Raw genomic sequence first — 26,604 nt, 5'->3', positions numbered from 1 at the left:
AATCAGTGCGTAGTGGGAATGTCCGTGTTACTGATAAGTCGCATGTATGTACAGTATTTAATAATCACTTTCTGAATATAGCAGGTGAACTAAATAGAAACCTAGTCCCAACAGGGAATCATATAGCGCTCTTAGAAAAAAGTGTTCCGAGACTGTTACCTGAAATGTTCCTCCATGATACTGACAAGAGGGAGATTGAGTTAATAATTAAATCACTAAAAACCAAAAACTCTCATGGATATGACGGGGTATCTAGCAGAATACTGAAGTATTGTTCTATGTATGTTAGCCCAGTACTTAGCCATATCTGTAACTTTTCCTTTAGGAGTGGTACTCGGTAGTGAAGCCACTTTATAAAAAGGGAGACACGGATAATGTTGACAATTTTAGACCTATTTCTATGTCATCGGTGTTTGCTAAAGTTATCGAGAAGGTTGTATATACAAGGTTACTGGAGCATTTAAATTCAGATAATTTGCTGTCAAATGCACAGTTTGGTTTTAGAAATGGTTTAACAACTGAAAATGCTATATTCTCTTTTCTCTGTGAGGTTTTGGACGGATTAAATAAAAGGTTGCGAACGCTAGGTGTTTTCTTTGATTTAACGAAGGCTTTTGACTGTGTTGACCACAAAATATTACTGCAGAAGTTGGACCATTACGGAGTAAGGGGACTAGCTTACAATTGGTTCGCCTCTTACTTTAAGAACAGAAAGCAGAAGGTAATTCTCCGCAATATTGAGAGTGGTAGTGATGTTCAGTGCCAATGGGGCACTGTTAAGTGGGGCGTTCCCCAAGGATCGGTGCAGGGGCCACTGCTGTTTCTTATTTATATAAATGATATGCCTTCTAGTATTACAGGTGATTCAAAAATATTTCTGTTTGCTGATGACACCAGCTTGGTAGTGAAGGATCTTGTGTTTAATATTGAAACAGTATCAAAGAATGTAGTTCATGAAATAAGTTCATGGCTTGTGGAAAATAATTTGATGCTAAATCACAGTAAGACTCAGTTTTTACAGTTTCTAACTCACTATTCAACAAGAACCGATATTTTGATCAGACAGAATGGGCATATTATAAGCGAGACGGAACAGTTCAAGTTCCTAGGCGTTCGGATAGATAGTAAGCTGTTAGCTGCTTTATTTACCATTAGAACAGTATCTGAAATAAGTGACAGTTCAACACGAAAAGTAGTCTACTTAGCATATTTTAATTCGCTTATGTCGTATGGTATTATTTTTTGGGGTAATTCTTCTGATTCAAAAATGGTATTTTTGGCTCAAAAACGGGCTGTTCGAGCTACATGTGGTATAAGTTCGAGAACCTCTTGTCGAACCCTATTCAATAGTCTGGGAATTCTGACATTGCCCTCACAGTATATATTTTCTTTAATGTCGTTTGTTGTTAGCAATATTAGCCTATTCCCAAGAGTTAGCAGCTTTCACTCAGTTAATACTAGGCAGAAATCAAATCTGCTTGTGGAATGCACTTCCTTGACTCCTGTGAAGAAAGGAGTGCAGTATTCTGCTGCATCCATTTTCAATAAGCTACCACAAGAACTCAAAAATCTTAGCAGTAGCCCAAACTCTTTTAAGTCTAAACTGAAGAGTTTCCTCTTGGCTCACTTCTTCTATTCTGTCGAGGAGCTCCTGGAAGAGCTAAAAAATTAAGCAAATTCCAGTGTTACACTGTTGATTTTCTTTATTTAAACTTACGACTTGTCGCCTGAATATGTTTTTTATATTTCGTTTCATCTGTTTCTACTATCGTGTTATAATTTCATGTATTGACTCATTCCATGACCATGGAGACTTCTCCTTAATTTGGTCCCACGGAACAATAAATAAATAAATAAATAAACAGTGAATGATACTACTCTTAACTCAGTCTTTTGTTTGTCCGTTACAGGGAGCAGGTTCGAATCCTGCCTCGTGCATGGATGTGTGTGATGTCCTTAGGTTAGTTAGGTTTAAGTAGTTCTAAGTTCTAGGGGACTGATGAACTCAGATGTTAAGTCCCACTGTGCTCAGAGACATTTCAACCATTTTTTTTTAACAAGGAGCAGAGTGTTGCGTCTTGATGAAATTGACAACGTAATGCCACAAAGACGCCTTTTTGACCCTGTTTTGCAACCTAGAACACTAGACCACCTGGAAGCACGTAAGTCACAGAGGGGAGTCTCAGTAACCTTGGATGTAAAATTTTTTGTTTATTTATGGAAGCAATCATATGTTTGTGACACAGTCATAACAGGTTTCGGCCATACAATGACCATCTTCAGATTGTAAAGGCGGCATTCACTGAACACAGGTTCGTGCGTTGCTTATAGCAGGGTAACAGCGCTAAAGGGTTGGGCCGCTTACCTTATCCACCGCCCTGACTGGCGTGTTGTCGTTTCGCAGCAGGACGTCCACGTGGAAGACGCCGACGTACTGGAAGTCCTCCTCCTCGCTGGAGAGCGCGACGAAGTGGAATGAGTCGCGGCGCGTCTCCGAGTCGTCGTGCACGTAGAAGACGCGCTCTGTGAGCAGCTCGCGCGACGAGAACCAGTTGGTGGCCTCGCGCAGCGTCTGCACCATGCCGACGTCCATCACGTCGAGCCGGCCGTGCCGCGGACCGTGCGTCACGTTGTACAGCAGCTGCGTGATGCCGGCCGTCTCCAGGTCCAGGTGCGTGCGCAGCACAGGCTCGCGCCCGCCCTCCGTCACCTGCGCACGTGGTACCGCTGTTCCACTACCCCATTCCAAACAACGCTGCTTATTCATACCGCTACCTCGTATTGCATCGCCTAATCCAGGCAAGTTTAAGAGGGCAATTACTGTTTGCAATACGTCCAACTGATCTAGTGTACGCTGTTCTAACTTGATAGTTGGTCAAATGCACCAACGCCCGCCCCTCATCGCACTTGCGGGCAGGAACGGGTGGCGTATGCTTCAAGCCAGACGACCATCTACACCTACATACATACTCCGCAATCCGCCATACGGTGCGTGGCGGAGGGTACCTCGTACCACAGCTAGCATCTTCTCTCCCCGTTCCACTCCCAAACAGAACGAGGGCAAAATGACTGCCTATATGCCTCTGTACGAGCTCTAATCTCTCTTACCTTATCTTTGTGGTCTTTCCGCGAAATATAAATCGGCGGCAGTAAAATTGTACTGCAGCCAGCCTCAAATGCTGGTTCTCTAAATTTCCTCAATAGCGATTCACGGAAAGAACGCCTCCTTTCCTCCAGAGACTCCCACCTGAGTTCCTGAAGCATTTCCGTAACACTCGCGTGATGATCAAACCTACCAGTAACAAATCTAGCAGCCCGCCTCTGAATTGCTTCTATGTCCTCCCTCAATCAGACCTGATAGGGATCCCAAACGCTCGAGCAGTACTCAAGAATAGGTCGTATTAGTGTTTTATAAGCGGTCTCCTGTACATGTGAATCACATCTTCCCAAAAGTCTACCAATGAACCGAAGGGGACTATTCGCCTTCCCCACAACTGCCATTACATGCTTGTCCCACTTCATATCGCTCTGCAGTGTTACGACCAAATATTTAATCGACGTGACTGTGTCAAGCGCTACAGTACTAATGGAGTATTCAAACATTACGGGATTCTTTTTCCTATTCATCTGCATTAATTTACGTTTATCTCTATTTAGAGTTAACTGCCATTCTTTACACCAATCACAAATCCTGTCCAAGTCATCTTGTATCCTCCTACAGTCACTCAACGACGATACCTTCCCGTACACCACAGCATCATCAGCAAACAGCCGCACATTGCTATCGACCCTATCCAAAAGATCATTTATGTAGATAGAAAACAACATCGGACCTACCACAATTCCCTGGGGCACTCCAGATGAGACCCTCACCTCCGATGAACACTCACCATCGAGAAGAACGTAGTGGGTTCTATTACTTAAGAAGTCTTCGAGCCACTCACATATTTGGGAACCAATCCCATATGCTCGTACCTTAGTTAGGAGTCTGCAGTGGGGCACCGAGTCAAACGCTTTCCGGAAGTCAAGGAATATGGCATCCGTCTGATACCCTTCATCCATGGTTCGCAAGATACCATGTGAAAAAAGGGCGAGTTACGTTTCGCAGGAGCGATGCTTTCTATAGCCGTGCTGATGCATGGACAGCAACTTCTCTGTCTCAAGGAAATTCATTATATTCGAACTGAGAATATGTTCGAGAATCCTGCAACAAACCGATGTTAAGGATATTAGTCTGTAATTTTGAGGATCCGTCCTTCTACCCTTCTTATATCCAGGCGTCAGCAGCGGTTTTTTCCAGTCGCTCGGGACTTTACGTTGGGCAAGAGACTCGCGATAAATGCAAGCTAAGTAAGGAGCCAATGCGGTAGAGTAATCTCTGTAAAACCGAATTGGAATCCCATCAGGACCTGGCGATTTGCACGTGTTGTGCGCATGCGCGAACTGATTGACCATCAGTGCCCGTGGTCGCTCGGCCGGTGGAGCATGATCGCATATCATTTACAGAGCTGCAAAACTGCCCGCACGTCAACCGTTTGCCCAGCGTTGCTCTCTTGTGCTCGTGCTTGCCCTTCCAGCTGCCGCGAAGGTGGCTCAGTGGTGGAACAGCCTAACCTAGTCGCAAAGTCCGTGAGGCGGTTATCAGAAGGTTGCACGCCAGAAGACTAAAGCAATGCGGGAAGTCCTGCAGAGGGTCGATTGATGCAGGGACTGGCAGCTGACCGTCAATGTACGAGGGTGAGTCAAATGAAAACCTTACATATTTTTTTAAAATATTATTTATTGTACAGAAGTGGTAAAAATCTGTATCACTTTTCAACATAATCTCCCCCACGCTCAATGCAAGTCCTCCAGCACTTACAAAGTGCATAAATTGCTTTAGAAAAAATTCTTATCGTAGTCCGCGCAACCACTCATCCACCGCGTGGCCTACCTCATCATCAGAACGGAACTTCTTCCTCCCATTGCGTCTTTGAGTGGTCCAAACATATGGAAATCACTTGGAGCAAGGTCTGGTGAGTATGGTGGATCAGGAAGACACTCAAAATGCAGGTCTGTGATTGTTGCAACTGTTGTACGGGCAATGTGGGGCCTTGCATTGTCACGTTGCAAAAGGACACCTGCTGACAGCAATCCACGTCGCATTGGTTTGATTGCAGGCCACAGGTGATTTTTTAGGAGATGTGTGTATGATGCACTGGTGACAGTGGTGCCTCTAGGCATGTAATGCTCCAAAATGAGGCCTTTTTCGTCCCAAAAGAGAGTCAGCAACACGTCGTTCTCTCATTTCAGGAGTCAGCTGCCGTGGCACCCACCTTGCAGACAGTTTGTGAAAGTGGAGCACATCATGTGGGTGCTGTGCTGACCCATGACTAATCTGTAAACACGCTGCAGTGTCATTCAGTGTCACTTGGCGGTTTTCCTTCATTATGGCTTCAACTTCTGCCATGTTCTTGGGAGTCACAAATCGTTGTGCCTCACCTGGATGAGGAGCATCTTCCACTGAAGTCACACCAGTTGTGAACTTCCTATTCCATTCGTAGACTTGCTGCTGTGACAAATATGCATCACCGTACTGAACCTTCATTCCTCGATGAATTTCTATATGTTTCACACCTTCCCCTTGCAAAAATCGAATAACAGAACGCTGTTCTTCCCTGGTGCAAGTCGCTAGTGGGGCGACCAACTTTATACTGATATTGCGACGGTATGTGTGCATCTGCACTATGCTGCCACCTACAGGCCATTCTGCACGATGTTTGTAGCACGCTCACCAACTTGCAGGATAACGGCGCGAAATTTCGATTTGTTATTACAAATTTAATGTTTTCATTTGACTTACGCCCGTGAATGTTACCAACACTGAGGTGATAAAAGTCATGGGATAGCTCCTACTATTGTGTCCGACCTCCTTTTTCCGGCCTAGTGCAGCAAGTCGACGTGTCATGGACTTATCTAGGCGTTTGAAATCCACTGCAGAAATATTGGGGCATGCTGCCTCTATAGGCATCCATAACTGAGGAAGTGATGGTGCAGGATTTTGTGCACGGGGAGACCTCTCGATTATGTCCTATAAACGTTCGATGGGATTCATGTCTGGCAAGCTGAGTGGCCAAATCATTCACTCAATCTACGCAGAACGTACTTCAAACACGTTACGAACATCTGTGGCCCACTGACATGGTCTGGAGTCGATCGAGGTGGAGCAATAGCACAATGGACTCGCATTCGGCATGACAACTGTTGAAACAGGCGTCCGGCCATCCTGATTTAGGTTTTCCATGATTTCCGTAGACCTTATCAGGCAATCGCCGGGCTGATTCCTCTGATACTTCGTTGCCGTTTCATTTCTCATCCAATGAGACCGAAGACCTCGCTGTTTGGTGCAATCCTCCAAATCAACCAACGAAACAACATTTTTGGGAAGATGAAGTCCATGAATAACTGCAGATGGCCCCCAAGTAACCGAACATAGGCATTTCCAGTCAACAGACAGGGAAGATGTTCGTCTTTTGGACCATCCAGTCCAGATCGACAGCCAATACCTCAATCAAGTTCAGTTGCCATCTTTCATTACCTGGTGACACTGCACAGAATTTGATCATTTCGCATATTTTTATGTGCAGTCAAAAATTCTCTTACAGACAAATGTAGAACCCTATACAGATTTGGTTTCTGAAAAAAAGATTCATTAAGTAATAGCATATTATTTAACAAGTATCGACACTGATTACGAATCATTTCGTTAAATTTTGTATTGATTTTTAATAATGTTTTCAATAAATGTCATAAAAACGAAAAAGTTTAAGCTGTTAGAGCATTTAACAACACATGTATTTCTGTTTCAGCGTTTTTCTTACATTTTGTTTCTTCGTTTTGGTTTACTGCGTTTTTGTTACCGTCATTGTAACGGAGTCGCAATTTCTGACGTGTTTCTAGTGCGTGAACTGTGTGAAGTACAGTGTTGTCGGGGAAAGTGTTCATGCAGGGTTAGCAGTGATGGTATTTTCCCTTGTCCCTTGTGCTAAACTATAAATAAATGTAAGTGAGAGGTTAGAGTACGATAAAAAGAGAAGTACAAAGAGAGGATCAATAAAAACCATGGAGTATCCAAGCAGTGAAGGGTAGGCAACACTTCCGGTAGAATATGTAAGTGTGAGGAAGGAGAGGCACAAAGTAAATGGTTACCATCTCATTAGTTTTTATTACTCTTGAATATCTAGATTTCTGCCATAAATAGCCATCTTCAGTGCATCTGATTTGCGATCCAACTAACTCGCGGCAGTACATGTCACCACACGATCTTAGTGGTGAATAGTGTTGCCTTCTGCCTATACACTTGCAAGATCGTATGGTGAGATGAACTGCCGCGAGTTTGTTGGATTCTAACTCAAATTCATTGAGGATGGCTATTTACAGTCGATATCAAATATGAAAGAGTAATAAAAACTAAGGGGATTGCGACTGATTGCCGATTGCTTCTCTTTCCTTATAGTCTACGGTCGCAGTGCACAACAGTTCCTTACGGAATCCAAGCTGGCTAAGGTAGTTGTGAGCGAGCGAGAAGGTGTTTTGGTACAGTGGAAATAGCAGAAGTTGCAGAAGAGAGGTTGGAAGATTGGTGATGCCACTAAATAAGGACACATAAGTGAATGCTGGATTCTTCAATCAGGAAGACGACACTAGGTGAGGCCTTAACTTATGTAGTGATGCTGAAGTGAGCGAACCCAGTAAGTCATCGGAAAAATCAGTTGCAGGCAAGATAAATTGCTCTATGGTATTGCGAAAATGAGTCAAGATGCAAGAGAGTAGAGTAAATAGCTACTGGCGCAGGGTAAAGCAGCGAAAGAATGGCTCAAATGGCTCTGAGCACTATGGGACTTAACATCTGAGGTCATAAGTCCCCTAGAACTTAGAACTACTTAAACCTAATTAACCTAAGGACATCACACACATCCATGCCCGAGGCAGGATTCGACCCTGCGACCGTAGCGGTCGCGCGGTTCCAGACTGAAGCGCCTAGATTCGCTCGGCCACACCGGCCGGCGCAGCGAAAGACATGTTTGCTAAGCAGGAGGTGCGGTTGGTGCTAATTCGGTTCCAAGATTTTACGACCTAAAGCTACCTACTAGCAAGAAGCATGTGCCTGCCGGACAATGCGGACAGGACATTGAAGCCTTTAGAAGTATTCTTCAAGTGTTATAGTTTGCTCAGAGTCAAGACAAATATATAGGAAGGCAACGGGAGCCGAACAGAACTTTACTGGGCCTCAACGTCATCTCAAATGGGTACCGAAGTAACCGATTCCGTCCATGAGGTGCGGGACATGTTCGGTAATGTCAGCGGAACAGGGTTACCTGGAACAACTATCAATGTAATAATGGCAATCTGTTCACACAGGAACTCAACGAGCAAAATGATTTAAATTCGATCTCCGAATCGTCCAGCAAACAATAATGGAAGGAGTTCTTAGCTGCAATGATGGGTGGCTTACACAGGTAGACACATGGAAGAACCTATGAACGACCTTGGCTCCAATTAAATGAACATGCTGGGGCACGATGATACGAGGGAACTGCTGTTAGAAGAGAATAAGAGTACCAGAATGTAAGACCTGTTGTCACTACTTACCGTTTTTTAGAAGAGGTTATGTTGGAGGTCACTTAGGACGATGGTAGTCTGGTTTCCACCACGTTGGATGTAGCATTTCAGAGATACATTGAGAACAATAATTGAGTAAAGAAAACGAAGACTAAAGGTGCAATAGTAAGCAAAATTGCCAATGTGAACCACAAATGCGGCTGGAGTTCATGTGCCATTCACAAATTAGAATCGAGCTTTTTGCTGATACCAGAGCTTTCAATTAACCTTATTTCTGGTACGGATTTACTGAGGGAATGTTAGGTGACCCTGCTTGTGGGAAATGGTGACAAGTAACGCAAAGATACGTCTATACACATTCTTTTTAAGGAGCGAGTAATATGTGAGCAGCTACTGGCAAACTGTCTGTGTTTATGTTGGGAATCTGAAAGAAATAATGCAAGACCTCAGAGTCTTGGGGAGAGTCAACTGGCATATCTTGCAAGAGATGAGGCTCAAATGGAAGATGTACTTAAATTCAAAATTAGATGAAAAGATGTAGCCAACCGAAAATATCAGATCGCTGGAAAAGGAGAATTATACGAAAACCATTCGACAGTCTTTTCAGCGAAATGGGAACGATAAGGAAATTTCGGTATAGATTTAAAGTGAAAGAATAAGTGAAGTTTTTGTGCACCCTTGTGCGATTACTCTGGCATACAAACAGCAGGCATTGAGCAGGTGTAGACAATGCTTGGTCAAGGAGTAATCGAACCCGCAATTTCAGCCTACCACAGCCTGCTATTAAGAAACCGATACACCTGAAAACGTGGAAGAATCGTTACAAAAATTCCATGGTGTACAACTGATCTACAGATGAGCTACTGGGAGCTAGAGTTGGACCCTTCATTCAGACAGTATACTACTCTCCTTGTTTTTGGCCAGTGCTGTCAACTGACGTGACTCCCCTTTTGGCCCAACATTTCTTCTTCAGCGTTGATTAACAATAAATGTAATAGCAAATAATTCTTGGGTAGAGCACAAGCAAGTACTAAGTAGAGTGCTCCGCATACTTTAGGCACACAGTGTCACTGAACATATTGAAAAGACCTGTTTTGGATCCACCCGAACCAAGTTCTTGGGTCATGTAATCCTAACAGAAGCAATTTTCACATCCTGTGCAAAACTCCCGAAACCAAAATAAAACTTCAGGTATATTTAGGTCTTGTTAACTTCTAGTTTTTTAGTTAACTTCGAGACTTTATCATCACCCCATTCGTTTGTATTGACAGGGAAATAGACACTGTGGGTAGGGACAAGGAAGCAAAACATGATTTCCAGTCATTAAAAAATTCACCCACTACTGCCACTATTTTAGTGCACTGTGATGCATTGTATGACTTCTGCACCATCACGGACGCGGCCAATACCAGTCTAGGAGTAGTTTCATTTCTATTGTCTGAAGAAGGTGAAAGCTATGCTTTATCGAGGAAGACTATTGCTTTTGGATGCAGATTATTATCAAAGTGCAAAAAGAATAACTTTGTTACAGAGTTAGAAGCTCACACCATCGTGTGGAGTTTCGAGAAGTTCTGATATTTCTTTTTCGGGCGCAAAACCAAAGTATAAAATGATCACAAGGCACTGAAATTTTTGGTGACCACAAACAGAATGCATCGATGGGTTACTCGATTAATGTTATATTTCCTAAAATCCGACTTTATGATGGCACAACTACAGCAAATTATGCTGTCACGCTCTCCGATTAGTCTAGTTGAGGGAATGGAAGGAGACCTAGAAGAAAATCATTCCAGCCTACGCTATCTTAATAATGTTGCATTTAGAAAGTGTATAGCCATCAGTTTGTTGGACACCACTGCAAACGAACGATACAGGAACTATGTCTTTCTCATTTTTAAAAATAATCATAAGGATAAAGCCGAGGCTGCTGTTAGGTGGTACTGCTTACTGATAAAAGGAGTTCTGTTTCGTTTCTGGAACTTGAACAAGTCACTCTGGTTGTTGTTTGTACCAGTTGAATTTGTGAACAAGCTTAAATGATACGCACACCCAACTTATGCTCACTCTGAGACAAAGAATGTTTCTTGAAGTTGCGAACACCATGTCACTTCAACAGTATGGAGTGTAGGATCCACAAGAAGTTGGTCGTCTGAAAGCTCGTCAAAAGATAAACACTCTTCCTTATCGGATCAAGTGCCCCCTTTTCTCATCGTACCAGAAAAATTACAGCAAGTGGCAGCAACAGATCTCCTGTGATATCTTCAGAGGACGAGACGAGGGCTCTGCTACATTTCATTCGCAGTGGAGGTAACTCTGAAGTTCATGACACTGACTTCGCTAGTGGAGGAAACAGCTAAAATTGTGTCAAGCGCATTTCTAAAGCAATTTGTGAAGCAAGTCGGTCATGTGTTTAAGATGATTTCAGATAATGGACCGCAATTTTGATCGCACAGGTGGGTGGCGATGCTAAAGTGCCACAAAATACCACCCCTTTTTATCTCAATCTGTTAACTGTCCTCGGATCCTGCAGGGAGTATTACGAAGCAATGGGACAGCTTGTGCAGACTGTATGTGCCAAGCAGCATTCATCCTGGGATGTGTTTCTCTCAGACTTCCAAGATGTCATCAATAAGCTTCCCCATACACTACATCTTTTCTGTCAGTCACTATATTGAGAAACTGACAGCCGACGGATAGGGTATCGAGCTGGTGGACATGCCGCTGTGGCAATGTCTAAGATATAAGGAGTTTGTATTGATGGACTTTCATCACATTAAACGAACTGCTAGAAGAAGGAAGGAGTGTGTCGATAGAAAGTACAGCAGTAAAGAATGGGCCAGAAAATGCTAGTTAAGTCACACAGGCAATCAAGTAAGCAAACGATGTGGTACCACAAGTTCTTACCCTTGTACAATGAGCCACTGCATATTAGGAGGAATGTACATGATAATGCGGCAAAGACGGAAATTATTAAGTCAAGAAAGTCATGCGGCGTACATGACATTAGTAACATCAAACCATTTACTGAATAAAAGCCTCGGGCAGTATGGACAACAACAGTAAAATTCTCAGCATTGTAATGCCAAAACTTTAGTGTGTAAGGTTTCTTTTTCACCTGGAATGTACTATTTTGCAATATTTGGAAGAATCGTCGTGACTAAACAGAAGGAAATTTCCTTTTTTTGTGTTTCTTTTCATTACGTCGTTTGAAGTTAGATATTTTTGCTGTTTGCTGCTGCCTTCTGAATTTTGTAGTGTTTTTACTAGTAGATTTTCGTATCTTCTTTTGGAAGGATGATGGGTGGATTAGAGATCTAAGGACATGAAAGATCTAGGGACATGAATGAGATAAAAGACATACCTTCTGTTTGCCTATGGCAATCACGGCGCTGAATATTTGTTTGTTGATGGGCTTCAGGAAAGGAGTAAAGGTCTACAGTAATTTTTTGTCTTGGATAGATAGTAAAATGCAGATGTAGTGTTTGATGAGATTAGGGTTTGTTGTGGTCCCAATCAACGAGTGAAGAATAAGATGTTCTCGGAATATTGATGTCCAACGTCAGAGACTTGTGTGGACCCTCTATTGTGGGAGATGGCATTTTCTATGTTTTTGTTTAGGAGCTCGTAGGAGCGAGAATAAAAGTTAATAGTAAACAAGTTTTCTTGCATGATATGGGGCAATCAGAGGAGGAGGATATCTGGACCGTACGTAAGCAGGCATAAGGTGAGTAACAGACAGTAACAAGACCTTGGAGGAGGAGAGGACCTGAACGGATTTGGACTAATCATGAAGTTTTCATTTTTTTCCTTTTACCTTCTTTCGCATTAAGCACACTGACAGGGAAAACCATCAGGCCTACGAGAGTGTGGCACGGGAGGACACATCACAGAATGTACGAACGTAGTACACAGAGAAGACGACAGGTGGGAGCGCAAGCCACCTATGTAGCAGAGGAGGTAAACCAATAAACCAATTGAAAATAAGCGGAAAGGAATAGATAAAACAGTTAAGGAACAAAATCACAAAAAATAAATTCAAGGTACTGTGACATTAGCACGTGATGGAACATGTAGTAAGGAAACTCAGTCTGTTGTTATTGTTGTCCCATATATTTGTGTTTGTTGAAATTAATTGTTTACTGGTTCAGTAGTTGGAGAATTTCTTCTAAACTGTTCTATGTTAATGTAGTCTGGTGCGCAATCAAAGATCACGATAGAAGTAGAGAGAGAGAGAGAGAGAGAGAGAGAGAGAGAGAGAGAGAGAAAGAAAGAAAGACAGAGAGAGAGAGAGAGAGAGAGAGAGAGAGAGAGAGAGGAGAGACAGGCGGGGGGATAGCGCGGAAAGAGAAAGCAAGAGAGCAAGTGAGAGGTAATTAGGAAGAATACTAGGAAGAGCATGCAGCTGAATAACGAACGTGGCATGTCTTTGGGACGAAGCTTAGGAGTAATACAGATGGTGTTTTTCCTTTGCTGGTGATGCTAATTTGAAGTATTGTCTAGACCAGGGAAAATTAGCACTAAAAAGAAGAATATGCTCCTGTTTAAAAGACTCTGCTTAAAAAGAGGGATACTAACTGCCTCATTTTATCTCCTTTAGCACCTTTAAAATTGTCCCAAAAAATTTGTCATGAAAACAAATTCGCACTCTTTTTAATATGCAACTCACATCTCACTGCCATAAGGGCCCTAAAGTGACTCACCCACACCCACTAGTTTATCACTGTAAGTCACTCATACCCATCACCCGTTCCCACTCACTCATTCAACCCAATTCATTGTCATTATCTTTTTGTGTCTCTCTGTAACTGACTTCTGCCTCACAGCCAGTCTCCTTCGTTCTGCCCTACTACTACCGCTTCCTCTCACTGTCGCTGTCTCCCTCTTACTGCTACTATCTCAGTCGTTCCTTCCCTCTGGCGTTGTCTCTTCTCACTGACACTATTCTTTCTTCCTCGTGGTCGTTGTCATATACTCTGTCTCTGTTTAAAACTGGCTCTCACCCATTTCCACATTGTCCTTCTTTTTATTCCTCTCCCATGGTTCTGTATCCTTCACTCTTTTCCTAGCGTTGTTCTGTCACTGCAGTTATGTCCCATTGCCACTGGGTCCTCTACCTCACACGTTTATTGTCTTCTTTGCTCTGTCTATACCACAACCACCGTGTACAATGTTTCAGTGTTTATTACTTTTCTATCTCTTTCCCACTGCCACTGTCTTCCTCCCTCTGAGCATAAAAAAGCTTGAATATGTTCACACGCCCAAATTTTTACTAACTTTTTTAAATGTGCTGAGATTGATGAATGAGGCAGCTGGTACCCCACTTCTCAGTTTGAGTCTTTTAAACTGAAGCATATTCGTTTTTTTTTTTTTGCGCTCTGATAGGACCATTTTTCAGCTAGTTAACTTCTTTTACCTGCCACACCAGGGCACATCACTCATCTGAAAAGAATTTAATGGGTCAGTAAAATTTTTATAGTCAACTAATACGAAATAGGAATTAGACAAAATAATTTTACATCTTACGTACACAGAAGTTTTGCATGTTCTTCAGTACTAAGAATGTGGTTTCCAGAATCCTTCTAAGGATAACGGAGTCATTTTACTGCATAGTTCTCCGTGATACGCCGCTTCATAAACAACGTTTCTAAGTGCGTATTTAACGTGTACAAATAGGATAACTTCGAACATATCTACCTCTGAAGACGAGAAAGTTACCTGAAAAACTTTCAAAGGCTGTTTGATATCGGAATCTTAGGAATATGTCGTAAAAATTACACCCATTAGCTGTACACATTTATCTTTTGCCTGTTTCTCGGAAATAGATTAACATTTCTGAAAACGGGACCATGGCACCTCTAGAAAAAATCCTAGAGAATATACCATTAAAGTTTGAGCAGTTTGCTGCAGTTATTTATCATTTAAATCTCGCCTCACACCGTACTTCACGTGCTTATTTTACGTGTCCATGAAAATTTTCAAAGCTGTTCGAGATAGGCATCTTAGGGTCTATCGCAAAATATTTCAGCCATTTTCCGTGCATAGTCGTCCTGGAATCCGGCCTTGTTAAAAATGCTGAAATTACATTTTATTGGGTTCTCTAAGGAACCATCCACGAACTAATGTGGCCTCCATACGCCCCTTAAAGCCCACTGTAGACCACATTAAATACAAAAAGAACGTACCGATTTGTTCCATTTGCCTATGCTGCAGTAATAAGTGTGTAACACTTATACTCGGACCCTGTACTGCAAGATACTAACACTAAGGTGATCCTTATGTTGGGTACACGAATGGCCCTTAGCCCAAAGGCTATCCAAAACACTTGAATCTATCTTTCTACCACCAATAGTACTTGAGGGATGAGCCTCTGAAAAACCCTGTTATTATGTACGACGTTTTGGAACATATTAGGCAGCGCAAGATGTCACATGCATATCGATCAATCCCAGAAGGTGACCTGATGAATACCGAGGTCAAGAGGAACATAGTCTCACTGGCGTTTTTAATTAATCCACTAATACGTTACTATTTGCTAATGATGGAGTCAATCAAGTCACGCAGTCAATCAAGTAAACAAACGATGGAGTACCGCAAGTTCTTCCCCATGTACAATGACCCGCTGCATATTAGGAGGAATGTACATGCAAATGCCGCACAGATAGAAATTATTAAGGCAAGAACGTCATGCGGCGTACATGACACTAGTAACATCAAACCATTTACTGAATAAAAGCCTCTGACAGCATGGACAACAATAGTAAAATTCTTAGCATTGTAATGCCCAAACTTTAGTGTGTAAGATTAATTTTTCACCTGGAAAAAATTATTTTGCAATATTTAGAAGAATCGTCATGAATAACCAGAAGGAAATTTCCTTTTTTGTGTTTCTTTTCATTATGTCGATTGAAGTTAGATATTTTTGCTGTTTTCTGCCGCCTTCTGAGTTTTGTAGTGTTTTTACTAGTAGATTTTGGTATCTTCTTTTGGAACGATGATGGGTGAATTAGAGTTCTAGGGAGATGAATGAGATAAAAGACACACCTTCTGTTTGCCTATAGCAGTCACGGCGCTGAGTGTTTGTTGATGGGCTTCAGGAAAGGAGTGAAAGTCTACAGTAATTTTTTGCCTTGGATAGATAGTAAAATGCAGATGTAGGGTTTGATGGGATTATGGTTTGTTGTGGATCCTATCAACGAATGAAGAATAAGACGTTCTTGGATTATTGATGTCCAACGTCAGAGGAACATAGTCTCACTGGCGTTTTTAATTAATCCACTAATACTGTACTATTTGCTAATGAATGAGTCAGACTAAGATAGTAAGCTATTTTTCTTTCACGACCAGCTAAATGAAAAAAGGAGAATTATGGTTTTGCTTACTTTTCACTTCAAAAAGATTTACTTCTTATTTGTGATTATGTCTATTCAATCACAGAAAGACTGTGAAGGACAGACATTATAATGTTAATGTTGTTCTGAGAATTATTGAGTAGACGATTCAAACTATACACGATGCTCAATAGGAAGCTTTCCTTTCATGCGTGTAAAATGTTACGTAGAGTGAGGTTAGTAATCGGGATTTTGAGTTGTGTGCAAAAGTGGACTGACAAGGTAACACAGACACTTATATCCACGGGAGCAAGCGTCGGCCACTGATGTCAGTTGGGAAGAATGACACAGTAGGATACCAACTCAAAGAGCAGGCCCGCCATTGTGCCACAAACTCTGTAAGAGCCTGACAGATAAGGAAACAGCTTCTCAAACAGTGTTGTCATTGGTGAGACGCAGATATTTCTCATAAAGAGAAAAAAAGACACCACTATTAAACACCGCAGCTACCCGAGGGTTTTGGTCCATCAATAGGTACTTCTCAAATCCTTTTATCATTAATCAGACGCAGATGTGTCTCATAAAGAGAGAAAAGTTATGTCGTCATGTGGCATAGCTCTACCAGACACATATTGTTATTGACTACTTGTCAGACAGTAGTATGTTGGAGCACCGTCTGTTAATGCAGTTGTCCACCATACATAATCCTGCTTCGATGGGCTGAAACGTTAGTCCTCTGCGGTTGAAAGAGGTTGTATGACCTTCATAAACTCACATGACCACCTACTCTGACCGCCTTACCTATATTGTTATTGTTTGCGCCCAGCTAGTCTGGAGAGCGAGAGGGAAGGAGAGGGCGTATTAAACCACACAGAAGGGTAAACGGTCCGAACTTTTGCCGTCACAAAAGGTTTTAGTCATATCGACGCTGCATGGTCAGAATGGATAACCTCAAGGATGAGGCAGCCAGTCATCGATGCAGTTATTTTCGAGAGCTGGGAATGCAGACTAGCTGGGCGCAAACAATAAAAATATAGGTAAGGCAGCCAGAGTAGGTAGTCATGTGAGTTTAGGAAGCTCATACAACTTCTTTCAACCGCAGAGGACTAACGTTTCAACCCATCGGAGCAGGATTATGTAAGGTGGACAACTGCACTAACAGACGGTGCTCCAACATACTACTGTCTGACAAGATAATCAGGGACAGTGTAATGTGTCTGGCAGAGCTATGCCAAATGACGACATAACTTTTCTCTCTTTACGAGACACATTTGCGTCTGACTGATGATAACAGGATTTGAGAGGCACCTCCTGATGGACCAAACCCCCGGATAGCCAGCGGTGTTTAATAGTGCTGTCGTTTTTTTTTGTTCTCTTTATGAGAAATACCTGCGCTAACCAATGACAACACTGTTTGAGAAGCCGTTTCCTTATCTGTCAGGCTCTTACAGATGACACACCCTAATTAGTAAAGCTGTGCCCCACGATCATCTTTTACAATTTGTGAGAAACGCCTACTTCCAAGGCAATGATAGAGGTCATGGAAAGATCTTGTCTTGCTTCGGACACGACACCTGGTGCCACACCTCGTCATGGGAGCACAGCGATGAGACGGTTGGCTAACCATCGCGTGGTAAGATCCTGACAACTTTGAACCCCTGATGCTACAGAAGCGGCAGCCACAAGATGATAACGACAGCAGCCACTTCTCTGAGGTGAGATACTTCATCTCCCTGTGTTCACGTGTCTGTGTCTGTAAACATCAACTGTGTGCAATACTGAGATGTGACGCACTGCGTAGAAATGCTTAGTCGAACGAATTCAAACTAAAGAAACGAGTAGTTTTGTGCATTGTTTACTTCATTTTTAACTGATCAATGAAAAGGAACTGTATAACAAAAAATGTGTATCTTGCTTATATTTTGTGCGCTTTTATATTGAACTTTATTTTGCATGAATTAAAAGTGCGTCAGTTTAAAATTCACACTCTGTTACTTGAATTCAATTTAAACCTATGAACTCTGCTTAATACACGTTACACACACAGCTAAACGTCATCAAGTTATTTATAATATCTTGTGCTGCATTCTAATTACGAATGTACAGGGTGTTTCAAAAATGACCGGTATATTTGAAACGGCAATAAAAACTAAACGAGCAGCGATAGAAATACACCGTTTGTTGCAATATGCTTGGGACAACAGTACATTTTCAGGCAGACAAACTTTCGAAATTACAGTAGTTACAATTTTCAACAACAGATGGCGCTGCGGTCTGGGAAACACTATAGTACGATATTTTCCACATATCCACCATGCGTAGCAATAATATGGCGTAGTCTCTGAATGAAATTACCCGAAACCTTTGACAACGTGTCTGGCGGAATGGCTTCACATGCAGATGAGATGTACTGCTTCAGCTGTTCAATTGTTTCTGGATTCTGGCGGTACACCTGGTCTTTCAAGTGTCCCCACAGAAAGAAGTCACAGGGGTTCATGTCTGGCGAATAGGGAGGCCAATCCACGCCGCCTTCTGTATGTTTCGGGTAGCCCAAAGGAATCACATGATCATCGAAATATTCATTCAGGAAATTAAAGACGTCGGCCGTGCGATGTGGCCGGGCACCATCTTGCATAAACCACGAGGTATTCGCAGTGTCGTCTAAGGCAGTTTGTACCGCCACAAATTCACGAAGAATGTCCAGATAGCGTGATGCAGTAATCGGTTCGGATCTGAAAAATGGGCCAATGATTCCTTTGGAAGAAATGGCGGCCCAGACCAGTACTTTTTGAGGATGCAGGGACGATGGGACTGCACCATGGGGCTTTTCGGTTCCCCATATGCGCCAGTTCTGTTTATTAACGAAGCCGTCCAGGTAAAAATAAGCTTCGTCAGTAAACCAAATGCTGCCCACATGCATATCGCCGTCATCAATCCTGTGCACTATATCGTTAGCGAATGTCTCTCGTGCAGCAATGGTAGCGGCGCTGAGGGGTTGTCGCGTTTGAATTTTGTATGGATAGAGGTGCAAACTCTGGCGCATGAGACGATACGTGGACGTTGGCGTCATTTGGACCGCAGCTGCAACACGGCGAACGGAAACCCGAGGCCGCTGTTGGATCACCTGCTGCACTAGCTGCGCGTTGCCCTCTGTGGTTGCCGTACGCGATCGCCCTACCTTTCCAGCACGTTTATCCGTCATGTTCCCAGTCCGTTGAAATTTTTCAAACAGATCCTTTATTGTATCACTTTTCGGTCCTTTGGTTACATTAAACCTCCGTTGAAAACTTCGTCTTGTTGCAACAACACTGTGTTCTAGGCGGTGGAATTCCAACACCAGAAAAATCCTCTGTTCGAAGGAATAAACCATGTTGTCTACAGTACACTTGCATGTTGTGAACAGCACACGCTTACAGCAGAAAGACGACGTACAGAATGGCGCACCCACAGACTGCGTTGTCTACTATATCTTTCACATCACTTGCAGCGCCATCTGTTGTTGAAATTTGTAACTACTGTAATTTCGAAAGTTTGTCTGCCTGAAAATGTACTGTTGTCCCAAGCATATTGCAACAAACGGTGTATTTCTATCGCTGCTCATTTAGTTTTTATTGCCGTTTCAAATATACCGGTCATTTTTGAAACACCCTGTAGATTCCTTTTTGTATAATCATGAGCGGAGTTTTCATCATTTTCTTTTTGTGTTTATGATTCTATCTCTGTGTCATTAAGGTCATTAGCTATTTTTTTAGAATGAATAAAGCTTTAACAAAAATTACTTTCTCATTTACATAAATTATGCAGTAACTGTTTTGTCTAACAATTGAATGTTCAATTATCTGTATTCAAATTGATCTTAGTGTTGTTTTGAATTGTTTTATACAGTATGATAACAAATCAGTACTGATAAGCAAGCCAAATTCTCATATTTATACAAACAATCCTGACGGAGGAACATCCGCAACTGAGCATTATACCAGAGGTTTAAAACACCGCCACAGTTGTAAGTTTCTTTTATTTAACACACGGCCTGTTTCGGCGTCTTATACGACCATCTTCAGGTGTCGTACTGAAAACAGCAAGGGACGGGAGATAATTTTTAAACGCAGCAATACACATATAAAGGGAAAAGTTTCATTGCGCTTTATGGTTTATACATAAATTTTATGTCTCAACTTCCACTCAGTTTTATACAGTTCTGTACAGGCCTGTTCAGCATGTTCCTTATCACGCATAATGCACTTTTAATTTTCTTCGTGCAACTTTGTACGTGATGTTTCTTTTTTTTATTCTTCATTTTAAATGTAAATCACTAATTCAAATTGTGAACGGCCGGGCTAGTGGCCCCGCGTTCTTCTTCCCGTCAGCAGATGGCAGTACTTTTGCCACTTTGGTGTACCAGTTTGCTTCCTCTTTCGCGTCCGCTACTCCATGCTCTGCGCTCGTTGGTAGCACACCGCGTCTTGTACACGTCCACCGCGGCGCTTGGGGTCACTGCACCAAATGTAAGTGTCCTGGTACTCTAAGCATATTTCTTTGCCCAGGCACTCGTGCGTAGTACTGTCTGGTGTCACTTTAGCATTGACTAAGGTTTCACAGGGCCTAGATCGACGGGCGGTTTTTAAATGTTTTTAAATTTATGGATTTTGTTTTGTTTTTATGTGTATCGCTGCGTATAAAAATTACCTCTCGTCTCTTGCTGTTTTCCGTACGACACCTGAAGATGGGCGTATAAGAGCCCGAAACCCGTCGTGTGTTAAATAAAAGAACCTTACAACTGCAGCGGTATTTCCAAACTCTGTCTTATTTATGGTTGAGTGAGAACTATTGTGAATCATTGAAGGGTGACTTAGAAATCAGCTGAGCCACCATCAGGATGAAAGAAGGAATGAATGTGAAGCACCAAGAAATTCGAAAATCGTAAAGCACAAACATGATCGAGAGTTGTATTAAGGAGTGATTGTGAAGTTCCTTTTAAAAGAAAGAATGGCGTTTGTAACCTGGTTTGGCAAACTGAAGTAAAGCCTTCAATGCATGAATCATCTTAAGGATGAGTGTGTGTGATGGTTGTAGAATTGAGTGAATGATGCCTATATTAAATCAAATGCTACTTTTAGCAGAGAACAGCATCTCTGTTTCCTTAAAGATTCCCTCAAACTGTGTTTAGGAGAGGCTACAAAGAACAACTTGTTTGGTATTGTCAGACCGTGATGCATCATGGTGCGACAACACCACTGCAAGTTCTTCCCCAGTTTCAGATGTGATGAAGGGCGTCAGTCCATCGCGAGGCTGGAATGTCTCGTGTTCATGACGTCTGATCTAATTTGTCGGAACCTGTGTCATTTCTCAAATTGATTAACGTATATCTGATGCTGATGTCAAGGGTATTACCAGTGAATACCAGTGTAAGGCCTCCACCATCTGTCTCAATTTTCTTAATCTGGTTAGTTATCGCATGTCGTGTACTTCTGTCATTGCACACTTCACTGGGTCATGATAATCCACACAAGTGATGGGGCAAAGTCGGGTGGCCCTCAAAGCCTTTTGCAATCTATCGAGTGGCAGTCCACTTTCAAAAGATAGCCCACGAGAAGTCAGGGATGAGCATCCGGTCCTGTAGCCACAGGTAGGCAATTTACAACCTATGCACTGTCATGGTGGGGTGCTAGCCCTGTGGCCGCCACATGTTTTCCGTACACTATGGCCCACACAACTTGGGCTCAGAGCCTCTAGTTAAAATATCTGAATAATGGCCTGTGATGAGAGTTTGGGCAGTGCAGGATAAATAGTCATTCTACGAGCTGAGCTATTCGCTCAAAGCACAATTTCATAGAGTTCATTTCCTTCAACTGGGGTCTTCCAAGGGGACAAAGCAGAGTGGAGCTACTTGTAAGATAGTGATCTCTGTGTTTCTTGTAGGAAGATAAGCGGCTCTGCTTTCTTAGAAATTTTTTCCACCACCCTATGAGGGTGGCTTTGCGTCAACTAGAGGTTGCACCATATGTCAGGGCATTCTTTTCCCAGATGAATGGTAGGCAATTAGTTAGCAAATCTTAGAAAAATATGAGACAGTGGGAACGAGGCAGGCATTTTCTCAGAACAGTATATGCGGGAAGATAGTCCATTAGCAAAAATATTACCCTTTTCCTAGCAGCGGAAATTAACAGTTTTGCAACTATAATCTCATTGGATACAGTCTGATGGAGCCTTCTGATTGGCGCAGTTGGTTTTGCACTAACATTGCGTGAAGCAGATAGCAAATTTTAGAGGACTTCACTCCGGTCTTTAGACTCGCCTCCGCTCCAAGCATTCATAGAACACATTCGTCTCGATGGGTCATCAATCAACCACCTTCGGTGCGGATGCATAATTATGTTCGACCTCCTGTGCGAATCTTCAAGTATCGTTCTTGGAGGGCATAGGCAGGGGCTGTGGACAGGCGATGGTGAGAGTGTGGGTCCCTGGGATGTGTTGCAAGATAGTCCACGCAGGTGTGATAAACAGTGTCCAGATGGCGCAGTAGTTAACGCAGCTGCCTAGAAGCAGGAGATCCAAGGCTCAAGCCCCGCTGCGGCACACATTTTCACGCATCACCGCTCACTCCACATAAAATCATGATGCAGCTAGCAACAATAATTTCTCACCATTTTTTCTTCCACCTCCACCTTCAATTTACATAATATCTCGCCCTTTCATTAGTTTAGTGTTGTTATATATTTGCAAATAGGAATTTTTCCTTTCTCTTTCATCAATCACGATAACAGCTTTTTTTTGTATATGTTCATGTATGAGCTTACGTAGAATATTGCTACAAATTAGTGTCAGTTGCAGAAGTTAGACAAACCTCTTTAAAGTCAATGAATTTTCAATACAGTTTGAAAGAACCAACACACAGTACTGGGCCACTTTATTGATATCGTTATTCCAGTGTGAAACAGATTCATCTCAGTATCTGAGTACATGGCGAGTGATCTGATCTTAGCTGGCCCCTCTGATGCGGATCATTGTGACAACCAACACGTCTGACAAGCTCAGTTGGCGACTTGAAGACGATAACTTATGGTACCTTGCATGGAAAATAACCAGTAGCATAAGGTGTAATCAAGAACTAAAGATAATTACGGCTGTAAGAAAACAAATGTTTTGCAGAAGTAAGAGTACTTTCTGTGGTCCATTAAAAATTCAATTAAGCAAAATATTAGTGAACTGTTTTATACGGGGTGGTGCCATGTATCTTAGCGAAACAAGTCGCTAGTGTGGAAGGAGCAGAAATTCTTAGAGGCTTTCTAGATGTGGATTTGGAAAAGAACTGATGGTTTGAAATGGACAGATAGAATGAGGAATTAGGTGTGTTACATACAGTGATTGGGAAAAGACCAACACTGGAAACAATTAACAGGCAAAGTAATTGCCTGAAACGATTAATGGCAAGAGACTGTCTCATAATGGATGCATTAAAAAGAAGAAGAAGATATGAGGTAATTGATAACATCGATATAAATGCTTCATACACAGCTAAGAAAAGTTTGGTAGAAAATAGGGAAGAATGGAATATGTTGATCTGCTTTATGGATACAACCTATCGTCGTCAATTACAAAGAAAGGTTTGTTTAAGACAAAAACACTAATTTAGTATGTAAGGCAAAATAAAAGTACTTTACTTCATTTGTATCATCTGCCAGCATATAAAAACATTCAAACCATTTTTCTAAATTAGTGGATCCATATTTAATATTAATCGTGTATGTTGCTGTAAGGTGGTCATTATACTCTGTACATGGTATGCACCAATTACCGTTGAACTGTACACTGTATAGAAAATGCATACATTTTAATTCTCATTGACTTAAGAAGCTTATACTTTCATAAGACCATTTGATACTTCCAGTACTGATGGTACTAATAAACCGTAAAGGGCTGGTATCGATACTAGTTACTGAAAAAGAGAAATCGATAATTACCAGTAGTACAATAATGCCCCTACAGCTGCAGGTGCACACATACGTCACTATCTTCTCCGCCGAACAATTCACGAAGTACCTCAACATGTATATTTATTCTGGAGTATGCTAATCATTACGTGGTGCTCCTTAGTCCGATATTAACACTCTCACTGGAACTCTGTAGTGAACAGTAGAAAATTTGTTCAGTCTTCCACAGTGCTTTATTATCGGCAGAGTTACAATAATTTAGCTGCTCTGTCCCAGACTGGTAGAGAGTCGTCTACACTTGTTTATCACCAACTGAGGAAGAAAGCTGACATAGACTGTTGTTCAGTCGATTCATCTGAGAACTGAAGTTGCGAGAGCTCATATAGTGGGGCATTAGGCTCAAGACATACAGTGTTTAAAGGGTATAAGTGCCAATATTTCCATTGTTGACTGAGGGCGATGTACTGAACAATATTACATCAGTATTTACGCATTCTTCGGGCTGACATTTATAGGTATTACTGGTCGTGTGCTTTTAGGTAGGTTAGTTCCTAAAAGTATATGTGGCGAGAGCAAGCCATTAATGTTTCTTTTCTCCTTGGCAACATATCAGGAAGTGTAGACACGTGGACGCAAAACGGTTAGTCTATACTGAGATGTGCAGTCAACTTAATGGTGCAATAAACATCAGGTCGTAAAGTTTGCGGGAAGACTGTTCGACACAGAGAAAAAACAACATACACACTGATGTGTGTGTAGATTAAGGAACCACATATAAATATATTTGCATTGACACCTGTTATAGTCCGCAGCTCATGGTCGTGCGGTAGCGTTCTCACTTCCCGCGCCCGGGTTCCCGGGTTCGATTCCCGGCGGGGTCAGAGATTTTCTCTGCCTCGTGATGACTGGGTGTTGTGTGATGCCCTTAGGTTAGTTTGGTTTAAGTAGTTCTAAGTTCTAGGGGTCTGATGACCATAGCTGTTAAGTCCCATAGTGCTCAGAGCCATTTGAACACCTGTTATACACTATAAGAAAGCTCCATGCGGCCACCGTTTGCTTAGAACTTGTTACCTTGATTGGAAGTAAAATATCACCCTGGGTAACTGTCTCTGGTGAAAGATTGGAAATGGTGTTTATTGTGGTACGTCCCTGGAAAGCCTGAAGGCCGGCCTAGGTAATGCTAGTGCATAAGCGTCCTAGGACTGCCAGACGCAGCGAGATTAACCCATTCTCAACCATTTTTGCTACGACGTCTATGAGATATCAGGAGTTCTTATGGAACCACAGCGGCTCTGGGAATTTCGAGGCTATTTGTAAGCACCGAACGGATGTGAGTCAGTGGCTGAAAGTCTTGCTTTCGTATTAAGGGTAAAAGTTGTGGTATCCAGACGTCAGCTGTCCCGCGAAATTCACCTGGGAGGAGCAAGAAAAACGTCGGAGTAGCAGGGAGCCGACAGATGAATGTGAACACATATCTATGGTTGTTTACGCGGCAATCAGTCAAGATAGGAGAGGGGCCAAAATGTGCGTCGACCTTCTTTCCTTTTTTTTCTGATTGTTTTGATGGGGCCTGCCACGAGTTGCTCTCCTGCCCTAAAGGCCTAAACTCTTCAAAGTGGTGCAGGAGTTGAAATGTGCGGTTCTAAGTTGGTGTTGGCCACCGAAGGGTAGACTGGAAGATGTGGAGGTGATAAGTGCGACGAGATACATAAAGGCAGCAGGGCGTACACTGCAGGTAGGAAGAGGCTAGGAGTTCTACGTAGAGTGGCTGAAAGCGGAGAGACGCCGTCAGTGTGATTCAAAGTACAGGTCTGAAGGGAACTTGTAGTTAGTTTATGGGTGGGAGGAAGGAACTTTTTTGAATAAGGACTGGAAGGTGCTCAGTTTTCTGTTAAAGTGACTAGTTTCCAGGGAGTACCTATGCGTTACTAAGGGTGTTACTGAGACTTGGCAAAGTTCTAGCAACTACTTGACGCAGGATACGAAGCTCGGAACTGTTAGTGATTACTCTAATAGTGTAACTCCAGACTTAAGTTTAATAACAGAGTTTCACCGTCAATCAATACTGAGGTGATATTATTAGTATTTAGTCGTTACTATCTTTAGAATTATTTCCAAGTGTTTTGTGCTGACGTTGCAGAGCCGCGCGGGATTAGCCGAGCGGTCTAGGGCGCTGCAGTCATGGACTGTGCGGCTGATCTCGGCGGAGGTTCGAGTCCTCCCTCGGGCATAGGTGTGTGTGTTTATCCTTAGTATAATTTAGGTTAAGTAGTGTGTAAGCCTAAGGACTGATGACCTTAGCAGTTAAGTCCCATAAGATTTCACACACATTTGAACATTTTGACGTTGCAGATCAGTGTGTTAACTTATATTACTTTGTTGGTGATGTAAGCGAATGGAAGAATCGTTCGTTTAATTCGATTTATATTAGCTTATTATCTAGCGTTGATATCGCTATAGTTTGCGCATCGTTTGAACAGATTCTGGATATCGGGAAATGAGCATCAGAGGGATGTCTTGCGTCCCAGTTAGTGGACTGTCCTTGTTTCACGGGGTCACCCACCATTTTATAGTGTGACTGGTGATACTGTGTGTGTGGTGTGTCTGTATGACTGGTGGTTATTTGCAGTCATCGTTGTTGGGAGGACCCGTTTTAACGGCAGCCGAGAGCGATTATCTTTATTCAGATAGCCCACTGGTAGGATGATACGTCACAAAGAGTGCCGTGATACTACAAACAGAAG

At 42.4% G+C, this 26,604-nt stretch overlaps 1 protein-coding gene across 1 annotated transcript in view; it reads right to left on the bottom strand.

The window, feature by feature from the left end:
• The window catches only part of LOC126482141 (chondroitin sulfate proteoglycan 4), a 660,554-nt gene that overhangs the window by 133,185 nt on the left and 500,765 nt on the right, over window positions 1-26,604 (bottom strand). The window contains exon 13 of the mRNA XM_050106118.1: window positions 2,366-2,710. Within this exon, the coding sequence (XP_049962075.1) occupies window positions 2,366-2,710 (345 nt within the window). The remainder of the gene's footprint in view (window positions 1-2,365; window positions 2,711-26,604) is intronic.

The sequence above is a fragment of the Schistocerca serialis genome, chromosome 5 (genome assembly GCF_023864345.2).
Source record: "Schistocerca serialis cubense isolate TAMUIC-IGC-003099 chromosome 5, iqSchSeri2.2, whole genome shotgun sequence".
NCBI classification, from domain to species: domain Eukaryota; kingdom Metazoa; phylum Arthropoda; class Insecta; order Orthoptera; family Acrididae; genus Schistocerca; species Schistocerca serialis.
This window is presented reverse-complemented; position numbering and strand designations above follow the sequence as displayed.